The sequence below is a fragment of the Vipera berus genome, assembly GCF_964194415.1.
Source record: "Vipera berus genome assembly, chromosome: 6".
Classification (NCBI taxonomy): domain Eukaryota; kingdom Metazoa; phylum Chordata; class Lepidosauria; order Squamata; family Viperidae; genus Vipera; species Vipera berus.
The window spans coordinates 51,730,276-51,744,357 of record NC_138208.1 but is presented as its reverse complement, the minus strand read 5'-3'; the positions used below and the strand labels follow the sequence as shown (position 1 = coordinate 51,744,357).

At 35.9% G+C, this 14,082-nt stretch overlaps 1 protein-coding gene across 1 annotated transcript in view; it reads left to right on the top strand.

The window, feature by feature from the left end:
- The window catches only part of RASSF9 (Ras association domain family member 9), a 35,287-nt gene extending 21,579 nt beyond the window's left edge, over window positions 1-13,708 (top strand). Inside the window, exon 2 of the mRNA XM_081332028.1 lies at window positions 8,857-13,708. Coding sequence (XP_081188154.1) covers window positions 8,857-10,117 — 1,261 coding nt within the window. The 3' untranslated portion in view covers window positions 10,118-13,708. The remainder of the gene's footprint in view (window positions 1-8,856) is intronic.
- Window positions 13,709-14,082: the final 374 nt, after the last annotated feature.

The following is a 14,082-nucleotide window of genomic DNA, read 5'->3' as shown; positions in this document are numbered from 1 at the left end:
TCAAAAGTCACCCTGTAGGGGTGATGAGCAAGGAGGGGACCCCCCACTTGATTGCGGGAGGGCAGCAGCCCTTCCACTTGATCCAGGGCAGCTCTCCAAACCGGCGGGGGAAAGACTGGCCATAGCAATATGGCTTGTCATTAAGCTGCTGACAGCAGAAGTCAAAATTATGACCAAGCACCTTTAAAGCAACGTGGATGAAACTCGGTGAGATCTGATTTTCTCTTAAGATTTTAAATATCTTTCCTGCAAAAGCTGCCCAAAGTATTTTTCCCTCTGTGAGGAGAGAGGGAAGGGAATTCCTACCCCACCCTCTAAGAACAGTGGCGACTGACTATCAGGGGAAATAGAGCAATTATAAGAACAACTTTAATCTAATTGGATGCATATACTTTTGAAATTTGGTACTAAAAGTTTTCCTATTCTTACTGGAGACATTGGTTTTTATCTAAAAAGAAAAGAAATAAACTTTGAAAAACTATTATAAAAACTCAAGACTTTGGAGCTATGTGAATTAAAAGTGATTATTTGCAACTGATTATTTGCAATTATTTGCAAGATGGTGGCAAAATAAATTGATAGAATAAATAAATAATTTTTACAATATTGCTAGCCTGCCTTAAATGTAGAAAACTCTCAGTGGGATACAAGTCAAAAAATGAAAATATGATACCTGGCACATAGTGCTCACAATAAGTTAGTTAAACTAAAGCAATACAATTAATAAAACTAAAATCAAATGGACATTGGAACAGGTTTAGTCTCTGAAATACCAATAGGGCTGGGACAGTATTCCACACATTGAAGACATTAATGAGAAGGGCTATTTCAATGGCTAGAACAGAGGCAGAGAGCTGTAATAAGAAGAATCAGTGTCAGATGATAATGAAAACATTTTATTTCTTCATAAGAACATATGCCATGAAGTATTTCCTTGACAATAAATATTAATTATATCAACTACTATTTGAGTGGTAGATCAAAAATGTTTATGATGTGAAATTATTACTGACAAGCAGAAGCAGAGTTCAGGGTATCTTTGATGTGTATTACCAGGATTATCTATAATTAAAGAATTATAATATAATTTGCCATAGACGACCATATGATGTTAGATCTTATTAATTTCACCTTATGAAATATGAGTTGACAAAAACCAGCTGCTTTAAATTTTGCAATTTTATAATGTTGCTCGACCCATTTGGTATTAACAAATGTCTAGAGATGAAAGAAATAGTAAATTTAGCTAAAAGGTTTAAAGTACATACTGATTAGTACCATAGATTATAATTCAGTGGTTGAATAAAATAATTTCTAAATCCCCAATTACTTTTTCTGAATTATGACTCTGTGCAGGACTCTCAGTTCTAATACATATTTGGGCCATATTAGGATCATATTAGATCACTTGGTAATCTATATAATACAGATTCCCATCATGAAGTTTTTGTATGTTTGCTTCTAAGGCAGGTTAGTTATTCAACAGAAACATCTACATTTTGTAAACTGAGAGGTCAGTATTGTCTTCTTTTTCAGCATGTCTCACCTGTTTCTGCTAACCATCCCAGTATGAACACTCTACTGTAGTGGACAGAAAGATGGATTTATTCTAAGCTGCACAACATTCAAGACTGCAGAGTTTCTCACTCAGCTATAAAGATGAAGGGGTTTTTAATAGTTATGAATATCTGCAATTATATCACCTTCATATCAAACATCTATGCTATTGACTATTGCTGATTAAGCATAGCAATTCCACTGCATTAATGTCCTGCTCACCTACTAAATTAGAGTTGAGAGATTGTGCTATAATGTTTACAAGATAAAATGAGGACAATTATGATTAGCCATTTAGAATTTTTCAAGCCAAGTTGATGAATCCCCACATTTTCCACAAATTAAAATTTGAAATTAATAACAGAATAATAGAAGTGGAAGGGACCTTGAAGGTCTTATAGTCCAGCCACTTCAGACAATTAATTGTCCAAACTCTTCATAAAAACCTCTTGTGTTGGACTACCTACAACTTCTGGAAGCAACTCATTTCACTGATTAATTGCTCTGTCAGGAAAATGCTCCTGATTGCTTTTTTTTATTCTTAATTATTGTTATGAATCTTACAACATTGGTACTGTTGTGATTCAGCATCAGCTTGTGGTTTCAGCAGCTGAGTCGGACAATTCTGAAGAGGAGGAGGAGGAGGGGTTTGGAGAGCCTTTGGTTGCAGAGGAACGTTTTGATGCACCGCAGAGCTCTCAGCCAGGCCCCTCCCATCTTGTTCCTCCTCAGACCCAGCTGTGTGAGCCTGAAAGATTGGAAGAAGACGATCCACAGCTGGCTCTGTTCAGGGACACTTGAAGCAGGAGGCAGACTAGCAGAAATGAACAAAGAAAAGCAATGAGGCACCTCGGGAGAAGGTAAAGAGAAGCCACGCCTTGAGACTGCTGTTTAAAAGGGGAATGTGTGGGAGGTGCTGGTTGATGAAGGCAACCGTTTGCAGAGCTTCTGATGTAGTCTCGGTCTGTATTTGTTTAACTCTGTTTTGAACTGTTTCATTTAGTTTTTACAAATAAATTTGGTTGGCTTAATTCCAGCCTATTGAATATAAAAAAGTGGTTGTCCCTGACATTCCAAACGGGCCGGTCGTAGACTGGAATAGAACAGGTACATGTATTACCAATGTTGTAAAACTGTTCAAGATATGTATAACTATCAAGAAAAAGTTTACCTCTTATCTTTCTTTTATCTCCTCAGAAGCTATTAATGGATATTGCTTTTGCCTATTAGGCTTCTATTCAAATTAGTCAATACTATCTTCTTAGGTGAGAGATATTACACATATACACAGTCTGTATATGAAACATTAAGTAGTGCATACTAATGAGTGCCTCGTTCTTATTTCTGGTCTATATCATTTCCCCAGTCTTCATCTCTCAGCCCATTATGGATTAATTAGTATTTTTTTTTTCAAAAAGAAAAAAAAATCCTGCTTAGGTAGTCATTAAGGTGAAGATCTAATAATTTACGTTAGAATTCTTAAAGAGTGAATCTGAAATATCCATAATGTTGCTTTCTCTCATTGTTAACTATTTGGTGTAATTTTTTACTTTGACAAACTCAGAGATTAAAACAACCAATCTCCTTCTTAGAATGTCAGATTTTATTAAGTAAATATCTTTATCCATAGTTTCCTCCAGACTGCATAATTCAATTTATAATTGAAAACCATAATCATTTTAATATTGCCACACTATTACAGTAGTAAACCTCTCTTTTAGACAGAGATAGCCTCAGATTGTGAGACGTTTAGGACTAGCCAGAACATCTGCAAAGTGGCACAAAGGGCTTAAAATTACTGTATATAATTTATATTTTTAAATTCTTTTTCAGTGGAAGCCCCAGCAACATATTATTTAGCTTTATGAAATGGGTAATGTTGTTACTGTTTAAAATTCTAGAGAGCCTGAAGGATGTTGAAATGATAGCTGAAGGTAATCAAAAGTAACTCCTGTTTTATTTAAAGGTAAAGGTTCTCCCACACATACGTGCTAGTCGTTTCCAACTCTAGGGGCCGGTGCTCCTCTCCGTTTCAAAGCCAAAGAGCCAGCGCTTGTCCGAGGACGTCTCCGTGGTCATGTGGCTAGCATGATGAGACGCCAAAGGCACACGGAACGCTGTTACCTTCCCACCGTAGTGGTCCCTATTTTTCTACTTGCATTTTTACGTGCTTTTGAACTGCTAGGTTGGCAGAAGCTGGGACGAGTAACAGGCGCTCACTCTGTTACGCGGCACTTGGGATTCGACCTGCCAAACTGCTGACCTTCTGATCGACAAGCTCAGCATCCTAACCCAGGAAAGGGCAATTTGTGATGCCATAGAATTGTAACGATAGAAAATGACAACGTGAATTGTCTGGCCAATGTCTCTGCCCTAGAGCAGGACATCCTTTGCATAAAGGATTTCCTGACAGATGCCTGCCCATCCATTGCAGAGATCTTTCCATCATCTCCCTCTTTCTGATTTTAGACTTTAAGAGATGAAGAAAAGCTTTTTACCATACAAACATACATAAAGACTGCATGCATCAGTACAATTGCCACTTTGTTTTAAATTTTAAATGGATATTATGTTGACCCAGTGTGCTTCTAATAATATTATTATAATAATAAAGTTGGAAGGGACCTTGGAAGTCATCTAGTCCAACCCCCTTCCCAGGCAGGAAACTCTACACCATTTCAGACAGATCACACATACGATAGCTATTGTTTTCCATTCTGATTAACTAGTTCCTTTCTACAAGAGGATCCATTCTTTAAGTTTTTAAGATTTAGACTTCCATTAATTAGATTGCAACGGTTCTTTTATGTGTCCTCTGCTTTATCACTTATTTTGTATTCTTATTCCTTATGCATTTATTTTAAAATATTGTTGTGCAGTTTAAAACTCAAAGAGATATATTCATTTTTTTCTTTCAAAATATGTATTGTTTTTATTTTTATTTTTAAAAAACTTTAATAAAAATTATATATAAACCTTTTTAGAAAACATCCAGAATGGAGACTTTGGGGCATGTACTTTCCCTTTTGTTACTGCCCTTTTGTTTTATATCAGCATCTTATACTTATTTGTAAAAATGATCACTTCATCTGATTCAGAATATACATATATAAAATTGTATTTCCTATAATTTTTATTGAGTATATTTTCTACACATATATAATAATAAATAGGGTCCTTGGGCACAATCCCCAAAGATCATCTTCAATATGATCAGAACTGACAAAATCACCATCGGTTAATTGCAAAAGGTAGCTTTACTTGGAGCAGCGTACATCCTACAACAATACTTTAACATCGCCAAACTACATCTATCTATCCCAGATCCTTGGGAAGGACTAAATAAGTGGATAAAAATTCCAAATCCAGTCTAAACATCTGGCTAATTATGCAATGAACCACAATAACAATGCCTGTCATTCATGATGTCAGCAGACGACTTAACAATGAAAATAGGTAGGCGTGGAATGTTGCAAGTACACTAGACAGTTGAATTAAAAAAGGGGGGCATTGAAAGAATACCTGAAGGACAGTGAAGACGATCCACTGAAGCTAATATATCATAGAAAAGAGACATGACAAGGCAAAGTATTTCTATACCAAAAAATCTTGCACAGCACTTAGAAAATAATTGACAAAATTTCCATCTGTCACTTGCAAAATGCCACACTGCTTGGATCCACACACATACTAATACTGATACATAACAACATTCTAGGTTCTTGGGAAGAACCTGAGGCACATGAACGCAACACCTGCTAAAGAACTGATAGCAGTAACTTTACACTGTTCTGAACAGAGAATAATAATAATAGTTTGTCTGCCACCTGGCTTCTAACAACTCTGGATGGCTCACAATAATCAAACAAAATACTACAATAAAGCTGACAATAGACAGCCAGTGCTGCAGACCAAATGGAATGAAGTGAGGAGTCTCACTCTCCCATTTCAATGAAAATCCAGCTCTTCATAGCTCTTTTGAATACCAGCAGAGTTGGGGACATCTGGATCATTGGGAGAACCTCATTCCAGAGGGCAGGCACTGCTACAGAGGAGGCACAGTTCCAAAGTCTGCTAAATGACATTGCTTAATCAAAGAATCTGGAACATGCCAATCTTGTCCAGGCAAATACAATGTGAGAAGGCAGTCCCTCAAGATGGCTTATAATCTTATAAACGTTGCTTTCCATGCTGTTGGAGAAAGGACAAAAAGAAAGCAAAACCATACTCTACATCACAAGCTTCACAAGTTTCCTTTCGCACATATGCTTTGACTGAAAAGAGATCCCATGCCAGTGATTTTAATTAAGGTTCAAACATTCATTGTAGGCTGGGAAGTCTCTAACCAAATTTGCAGTCTGGAGCATTCCTGTTGAACATTAGATCTGTTTGATCATGCTATTTTTCAAGAAATTGTATTCCGTTCCACCCCCCTCAGTTTTCTAATTTTTTTTCCCTCCAACAGCCAGCATGCCAGTATGTACACTGAACATGTTCAGTTCTCATTGAGGTGCCTTTTTTATAGATCTGTGAGTACTCGCCTCTCACATATACTTTTGCTAGGGATGGCAGGGTATCTTTGGCCAATTCAAGTTCGCAGATGATACAACTGTGGTGGGTCTTATTCCAGGTGGGGATGAGACAGCATATAGGGCGGAGGTACAAAAACTATCCATATGGTGTATTAACAACAACTTGCACCTAAACATTGGCAAGACGAAAGAGATGGTGTTAGACTTCCAGAGAAAAAAGGAGGAACCTGCCCCACTTCACATCAGAGAGAACTGTGTAGAGAGAGTTTCCTCCTTTAAATTTCTGGGAGTCTACCTCTGTGAAGATCTGACCTGGAAAGTTAACACAACTCAGGTGGCTAGAAAAGTCCAACAGAGGCTTCACTTTCTTAGGGTCTTGCGGAAGAACAGGGTAGAACAACAGCTAATGACCCACTTTTACCGGTCTACTATAGAGAGCGTCCTCTCGATGGTATTGTGCTTTGGTATGCTGGTCTGACAGCCGCGGACAGGAAAGTATTACAGAGGGTAGTGAGCACAGCACAAGACATTGTGGGCTGTTCCCTGACACCACTGGATGACATCGCCAGGGCTCGTTGCCTTGGAAGAGTGAGGAAGATTCTCAGGGATGACTCACACCCTGGACGGTATCTCTTTACTCTCCTACCATCTGGTAGGAGATATAGGAATATAGCCAGCCGTACCAACAGGCTGAAAAATAGCTTTTATCCGTGGGTTGTTAGGCTTTTAAATGGGACATAATCTTATGCAGAATTGACTTGGGAGGCCGGTGTGTGGTGTAGTTGGTTCACATAGTGTGGTGGGATGGAGGGTTTGTTGTCACTGTGTGTTGGGGGGAGAGAGCACGGGGGGAGGCTCAGCTAATCTCAATGTATACATGTTGTACTTTGACAATAAAAGGTTTATTATTATTAGTTAGTGGGTAAAACCTAGAAAGAAGTGCCTTTGCAAGAGCCAATTTTAACATGACATATGACTGCAAACACTGCAACTAATTCAAGCAGACCGCTTGATCCCATATTCTCTTTCAATTAGTATGTGGTGGTGGGGGGGAGCAGGTAGTTGAAATAAGACTTCCTAATGATCTTAGGTGGTTTCTATGCAATGTCACTTTAATGAGTTTGCTTTTTATTACATGATTATTCATTTCCCACAAATGCATTTCCTTGCTTTTCCTGATTTCCCTGTTTTGTTTTTCATCTCTTGAGTAGACATCTGTCAAACAACCATTCCTAAGATCTGTCTATACATTAAGTCTTATGAAGGCCCTTCATTTTCTGTACATTTCAACAAATATATTTTCTATATAACAGAGTAACAGAGTTGGAAGGGACCTTGGAGGTCTTCTAGTCCAACCCCCTGCTTACGCAGGAAACCCTATACCATTTCAGACAAATGGTTGTCCAATCTCTTCCTAAAAACTTCCAGTGTTGGAGCATTTACAACTTCTAGAAGCAAGTCATTCCACTGATTAATTGTTCTTGCCATCAGGATATTTCTTCTTAGTTCTAGGTTGCTTCTCTCCTTGATTACTTTCCATCCATTGCTTCTTGTCTTGCCTTTAGGTGCTTTGGAGAGCAGCTTGACTCCCTCTTCTTTGTAGCAGCCCCTGAGATAATGGAACACTGCTATCATGTCACCCCCTAGTCCTTCTTTTCATTAAACTGGACATACCCAATTCCAGCAACCATTCTTTATATAGTTCAGAATTTCTGTGAAGGATTCCTCATAGTATGTAAATAGAAAAAGGAAGCCTATTTCAGAGCAAACAAACAAAAAGATACCATGTGCATAGAAGAAAACATGCAACTTAGGGCAATCACAGTGCAAAATGTAACAAATGAAATGCAACTCAGAAATATAGATTCATTGCATTTTCTCATTCTGATTAGCTTAATTTATGTATTTATAGTTTGCCCAAAGGGAAATTACTCAATATAGCTAGCTTGCTTGCTTCATTCTTTAATTTATTGATTCCCTAATTCATTGATTGGTCGATAGATTTCATTTCATTTATATCTTGTATTTTCTCAATGAGCTCAAGACAGGTTACATGTTGTTGTTCTTCCAGCATCTCATTTTTCTGCACAAAATACTGTGAGGTTAGTTGGGGGTGAGGGAGGGAGGGGAAAGTCATCCAGTGAATTCTGTAGAGATTTGAACCTGGGTTTACTCAGGCCAACTCCAATATTAAAATCAGTTCCTTAAGCTGACTCTGTTATATTCTGTGTAATTGTATAGAGTAATAGCTAGTCTTTGTAAGCTTTAGTGAAACTAAATTAAACTTGCAATACAGTCCTCTACAAGTATATGCAAATATATATCTCACTAAGTTCCATGAGAATTACTGTAATGCACATAAGGCATATGATTAAAGACTGAGCATGTATAGCTTTTGTAACAATTTATATATATTAAAAATGTAGGATAAATTAATTTTGTCATGAGATTCTTGACCACCTTTTCTACAATCTTCCAATTTATCTTAAGATTCGAAGCCTATCCATGGTTTTGGGGATTTGCAGGGGGTATATTTTATAATTGAACAGAACCAAACAAAAAATAAAAAAATTAAAAGGAAGAGCAAAAGCAAAGGAGCAAACACAAGCACTTCTTGTGTTTGTGAAACACTTCTCAAACATGTCCTTGTATGTGTATAAATTTTACATGATAGTTTCAATGCAGGATGTCCATATTTTAATATAATCTAGAGTTTACCCAAAGCTACAATTTGGCTTATAAAATATTTTTGTTTCTTTAACTTCAGGTCGTCTGCAAAAGAAATGAGCTCCAGTGACCAAGAAATCATAGTCTGGGTTTGCCAGGAAGAGAAAATTGTCAGTGGATTGACTAAACACACAACTTGCATGCAAGTAGTTGAAGCTTTGCTGGAAGAACATCAGACCACCTTGGCAGAGAAGAGATTTCTCTTTGGACAACCTAAAGATTATTGCATTATAGAAAAATGGAGAGGTTCTGAACGGGTTCTTCCACCTCTCACAAAAATGCTCAGACTCTGGAAAGCCTGGGGGGAAGAGCAACCTAATTTGCACTTTGTCTTGGTCAAAGCAGATGCTTTCCTTCCCTTACCCTTGTGGAGGACATCTGAAGCCAAGATAGTTCCAAACCTAGAGATGCACTGGGATCTGAGTCCAGCAAATTATATGAAGATGTTGTCAATGGACAAACAAAAGAGAATTCTTAGAAAAACCTTTCGGAAACTGGCCAAACTTAAACAGGAAGGAGTTCTGCAAGAGAGAGACAATATAGAGACACTAATCCATCTCATCCTTTCTCAAGACCATACTATTCACCAACAGATTAATAGAATGAAGGAACTAGATATGGAAATTGAAGAGTGTGAAGCCAAATTCCATCTAGATCAGCTTGAAAGTGATGGGGAAAACTATGTTCAAGAGTCTTATTTAACCTCTTCTTGTAGCAGTTCTGAACAGTTAATGGAAATGTCTCATAGCCATCGGCAGGAAAGTTCAAACAAATGTGATGGGATTTTGCAAGTGGAGGAAGGACTAAAGCACCACAAGTTAATGATTGAAAAGCTCTCTGCTGAAATTGAACAAGAGGTTAAGGAAAGTGAAAAAAATGGAGCCTTATGGACAGAAGAAGCATCTAAAGTGGAGAATGCTGATCTAGAAAGTGTTAAGAATGAGCTGGAGAGAAGTATGAAAGATGCTCTAAGGATTCATTCTCAGCTGAATTGCATAGAACAGGAACTGAAATATCAGGATTCGATGCTTCAAAGGAAGGAAAAAGAATATGAACTACTTGTAGAAGAACTTAGTGATTTGCATGCTAACGATAAAAATGTATTCAGGTACCCAACCAGCGAAGAGGAAATGAAGGACAACAAAACTGGAACCTGTACAAAAATTTTTCCAGGCACAGACCTTCTTCACAAAATGACAAATTTAGACCTAAATGATACAGACTCTGACACTGGAATCAGCTCTACTCACAGCCAAGATTCAGAGACAGCTATAGGAGACACATTGCTATTGTCCACATAGCTGAAAACAATCATTTTAACTGAGGCAAATGTAATACTTGCACCCTTTAAAAATCACGTAGAAAATGTGGCACTTTTTAAAATTGAATCTAGTTCATATTCATAAATATAAATCAGGCAAATCGTAGAGCCAAATCTCATAATAGAAAGGAATATATAGTAAAATTATATTCCCTTTTTTCAAATAATGTACCAAATTCAACTGTTCTATTGATCATGTAGATACAGACTAGTTAACCAGACTTGGGAGACATGGACAGAAGTATAAGTCCATATAACAATACAAGTTCTCCTTTGTATGCATTATCAGTCCATAGAATTCTATGGGGAATATTGTCTTTTGTTTTTATATACTGATTCACTGCCAATCCAGTGCAATAACAATGTGGATATTTTGTGATGCAAAGCCTAATCTTTGAATGTCTATGATATTTGTGGAAAATGCACTGCATTAGAGCTAGCAGTACAGCAGATTTTTTGTGCTGCCTTTTATTAAACGATAAAACAAAATCTAACAAAGTTGCTATTCCAGTCAAAGTTCTTGAGTTGCATATAAGCAATGTTTTTATCAAATTTTCAATACATCATTTACTACTGTTACATATCTCAAAATAAGGTGCAGATTTTAAAGATCAGTTGTTTTCCTAAATATAAATGTAAGAGAATGAAGTAAATAAATTTTACAGTGCCATAGTATAAATCACAATCTGATAACTCTTTAACCAACATATCCTAATTAAGCAAGAACAAGTGAGGTTAGTGCTTGAAGTATTGTAGATGAGGCCTACAAAACTGGTAATCCCAGATTACAGCATATGAATGCTGTTTACCTTGGACTAAAGTAGCGATACAGTGAGAAAGATCATCAATAAAAGACCACTTTCTAGACTGGAGAATGGAAGCATTATTTCTATGTTTATTTTTTTTTCTTTTACATTCTGACTTGATGTTTCACTTTTTATAAACATCATCTACCCTTTTGTTATTTCTAATGACTGAGAAAATTCTCTTCTTTGGATTTCCACCCGCCATTAACCTCGGGACATTAGGAAGAGATTTTACCTAAATATATATTTTTGTTATTTTTTTAAAAAAATGTGTCTGAATCATTTGGTGTTATGCTGAATGCCTTCATGAGAATATTTTTGAGTTCTATTACCTATTTTGTTCCTACTGGAACCATAGACGAATAGCAATAATGTTATTATAGCTTTATAATAATTTATTAATATGAGAAATATATACAGATAGTCCTTGATTTACAGCCATTCATTTAGTGACCAAAGTTAAAACAGCACTGAAAAAAGTGACTTATGACTGGTCATCACACTTATGAACCTGGCAGCATCCCCATAATCATGTGGTCAAAATCCCATGCATCCTGGGATCATGTGATCACTATTTGTGACCACCCCAGCCAGCTTCTAACAAGTAAAGTCAATAGGAGAAACCAGAATCTCTTTATGACTGCATGATTCAGTTAACAATTACAGTGATGTGCTTAACCATCATTGCAGAAAAGTAATAAAATTGGGCATGATTCACTTAAGAACTGCCTTACTTAGCAATAAAAATTCTGGTCCCAGTTGTGATCATAAGACAAGTATACCTGTAGATACACACGTACATATACATGGGCACAGACACTGTAATTTTCAAATCTCTGTTGTTGAAAATATATTATTTGAAAATTTTCTACAGTTCATGGAATATATAAAAACATTCATATCTTTGGCAATGTTACAAAACAGTTTGCTTGATTCTTTTAAATGCCATTACATTGTGAATCAAAATTAAATTTATTTTGAATGGGCTTCAGTATTCACTTCAGACTCAATTAAGTTCTACAGTACCTTTTACCTTTCATTCATCACTTCAACTTGTATATTCAAGTGTCTGTGGATAAAAAAAAATGTCTGTTTATAGTATATTCAAGGTTTACTAATTTAGGGATACCCACTGCTTTATGGGATGCAAGCAGTTAGGACTTTTTCCAGTACATAGCCCTTCTAAAGATATAGGATTGACTGAGGTGTATTTCCACTGCTCCTGTTCATGTATTAATTTATTTTTCTTGGATAGTCCCATAGCTGAGTTAAATCTAATGTGCAATATTTGTCAGATTTCCTTTTCTTAAGAGTTTTTTTTTATAAAATAAGTAGCCACATTACATTCTATAGCCCATATGGATATTTGTATGTTCTTTTTATATTAAGTTATGAATGTTGGGTGAAAAGTAATCCATAGCATCTGTACAAGACCAAGACATACCTACCTTACAGTACTTATTTGAAAATCAGTAACCATTACATTTGCTTTGAAATTTTCCTGGAAATAGCAATAATGTGGGTATGGGGTGGGAGGAGGGGGGTATTGCCCTATGCATCTAGGTTTTTTTCAAAGCAGGAGTGGGAGAAGCATAACATTCAGCGTATCTAACAGATACCAAAAATCTAAAAATTAGATTTTTAGGAAGATATTGTGTACAAAATATGTTTCTTCCCTTACTTTTGCATGATGTGGCTTTAGTTATAACCAGAGCCCATTAAGATAAGCAAAAACCTAGTCCAATCCTATAATATTCATTTTAAAGTAAGTACTGTGAAATATATTCAAGATTTACTCCTAGTGTAATTGTATTTTCATGTCAGTGGACCTTGTAGCCACTGACATAACCAGATAGGTTCATGTTGCACTACATTATGGTTTGTTTTAATCACTTGAAAGAATCTCTACTCCAGCATCCCTTTCCCAATACTAGAGTGTATAGTTTCAAAATGGTTGTGCTTTGATTTTGATATTTTAAAGGGAAAAATTGTGCCTTATAAGGCTTAAGACATCCATTCCATTTGTAGCCGTTCAGAATGCACTGAATATTTTGTTCCACCTTCTCATTTGATATATTATTGGCATCTCTATGTAGCTATGGAGACCTTTTTTTAAAAAAATGTAATTCTTGGTCAGAAGAAAATTACACAATGTTTCAAAAAAGCATGACGAGAGAACATAAATCAGAATTAGACCTAATTATGATGGAAACCCAAACTGTATTGCACCCTTCTAAAACATGTGAAATATCAATTGAAATTTTAGATATACTACTATATTTTATTCCATTTGCTTGAATACATTTTAATATTCTAAATTATAATGGCTGAATGAAAATGCCAAAATATTTAGGAAAGTTTGCAAACCAAATATTTGAAAGTTTGCAAACCAAATTCATTTTGGTTTGCAGAAATTATTTTGGAAGATCTTGCTCTGAGGGGTAGAGTTACAAAAATATTTAGTGTAGTATTTCACTAAATCTCAACTTTAACCATCTAGTTCTAAGTATTATTGTGTCCCACTGAACTCAATAGCAGTTTACTCATTAATAAATTTCCTATTAGTTTTAACCATGACAGGTAATTTACAAGTAATTTTCATTGGGTTAAGGCCAAGGGCTGAAACCTGGTCATAAATCATTTATTTGGTATTGTATTGTAGTATGTTTGAAAACATTCCTTATTGAGTGTCATGATATTTTTCCAGATTAAAAAGTAATGTTCAAATAAAAAAAATATTTATAACTGACAGATTGACTAACAACCACTGTTGTAAAATTCAATTAATATTAATTTGTATAGAAATGACTATGGGAATACTTAGAATTGTTCTCTGTGTGTTCCAAATAAAACAACTATATTAAATTAAAGTTTTTTCTGGGTTACATTATTTTGACAAGTGAGTTGTGCAAACCCATGCAACTGTTTGATTACACCACTTCACCTTCTAGCTATGCCTTCATTTAGATATTCCACTCCACATCCCCTGCTCCCAGATTTTTTGGTCCTCATCAAAATATGAAATCTTTGGGGCAACAAATATGTTCCATTCAAAATGAGGGAATCATGTTACTGTCTTTGTTTTGTTTGCATCCTTACTTTGTCCCTTTCCTCAATTTGCTTATGAAGTGATGTCAGT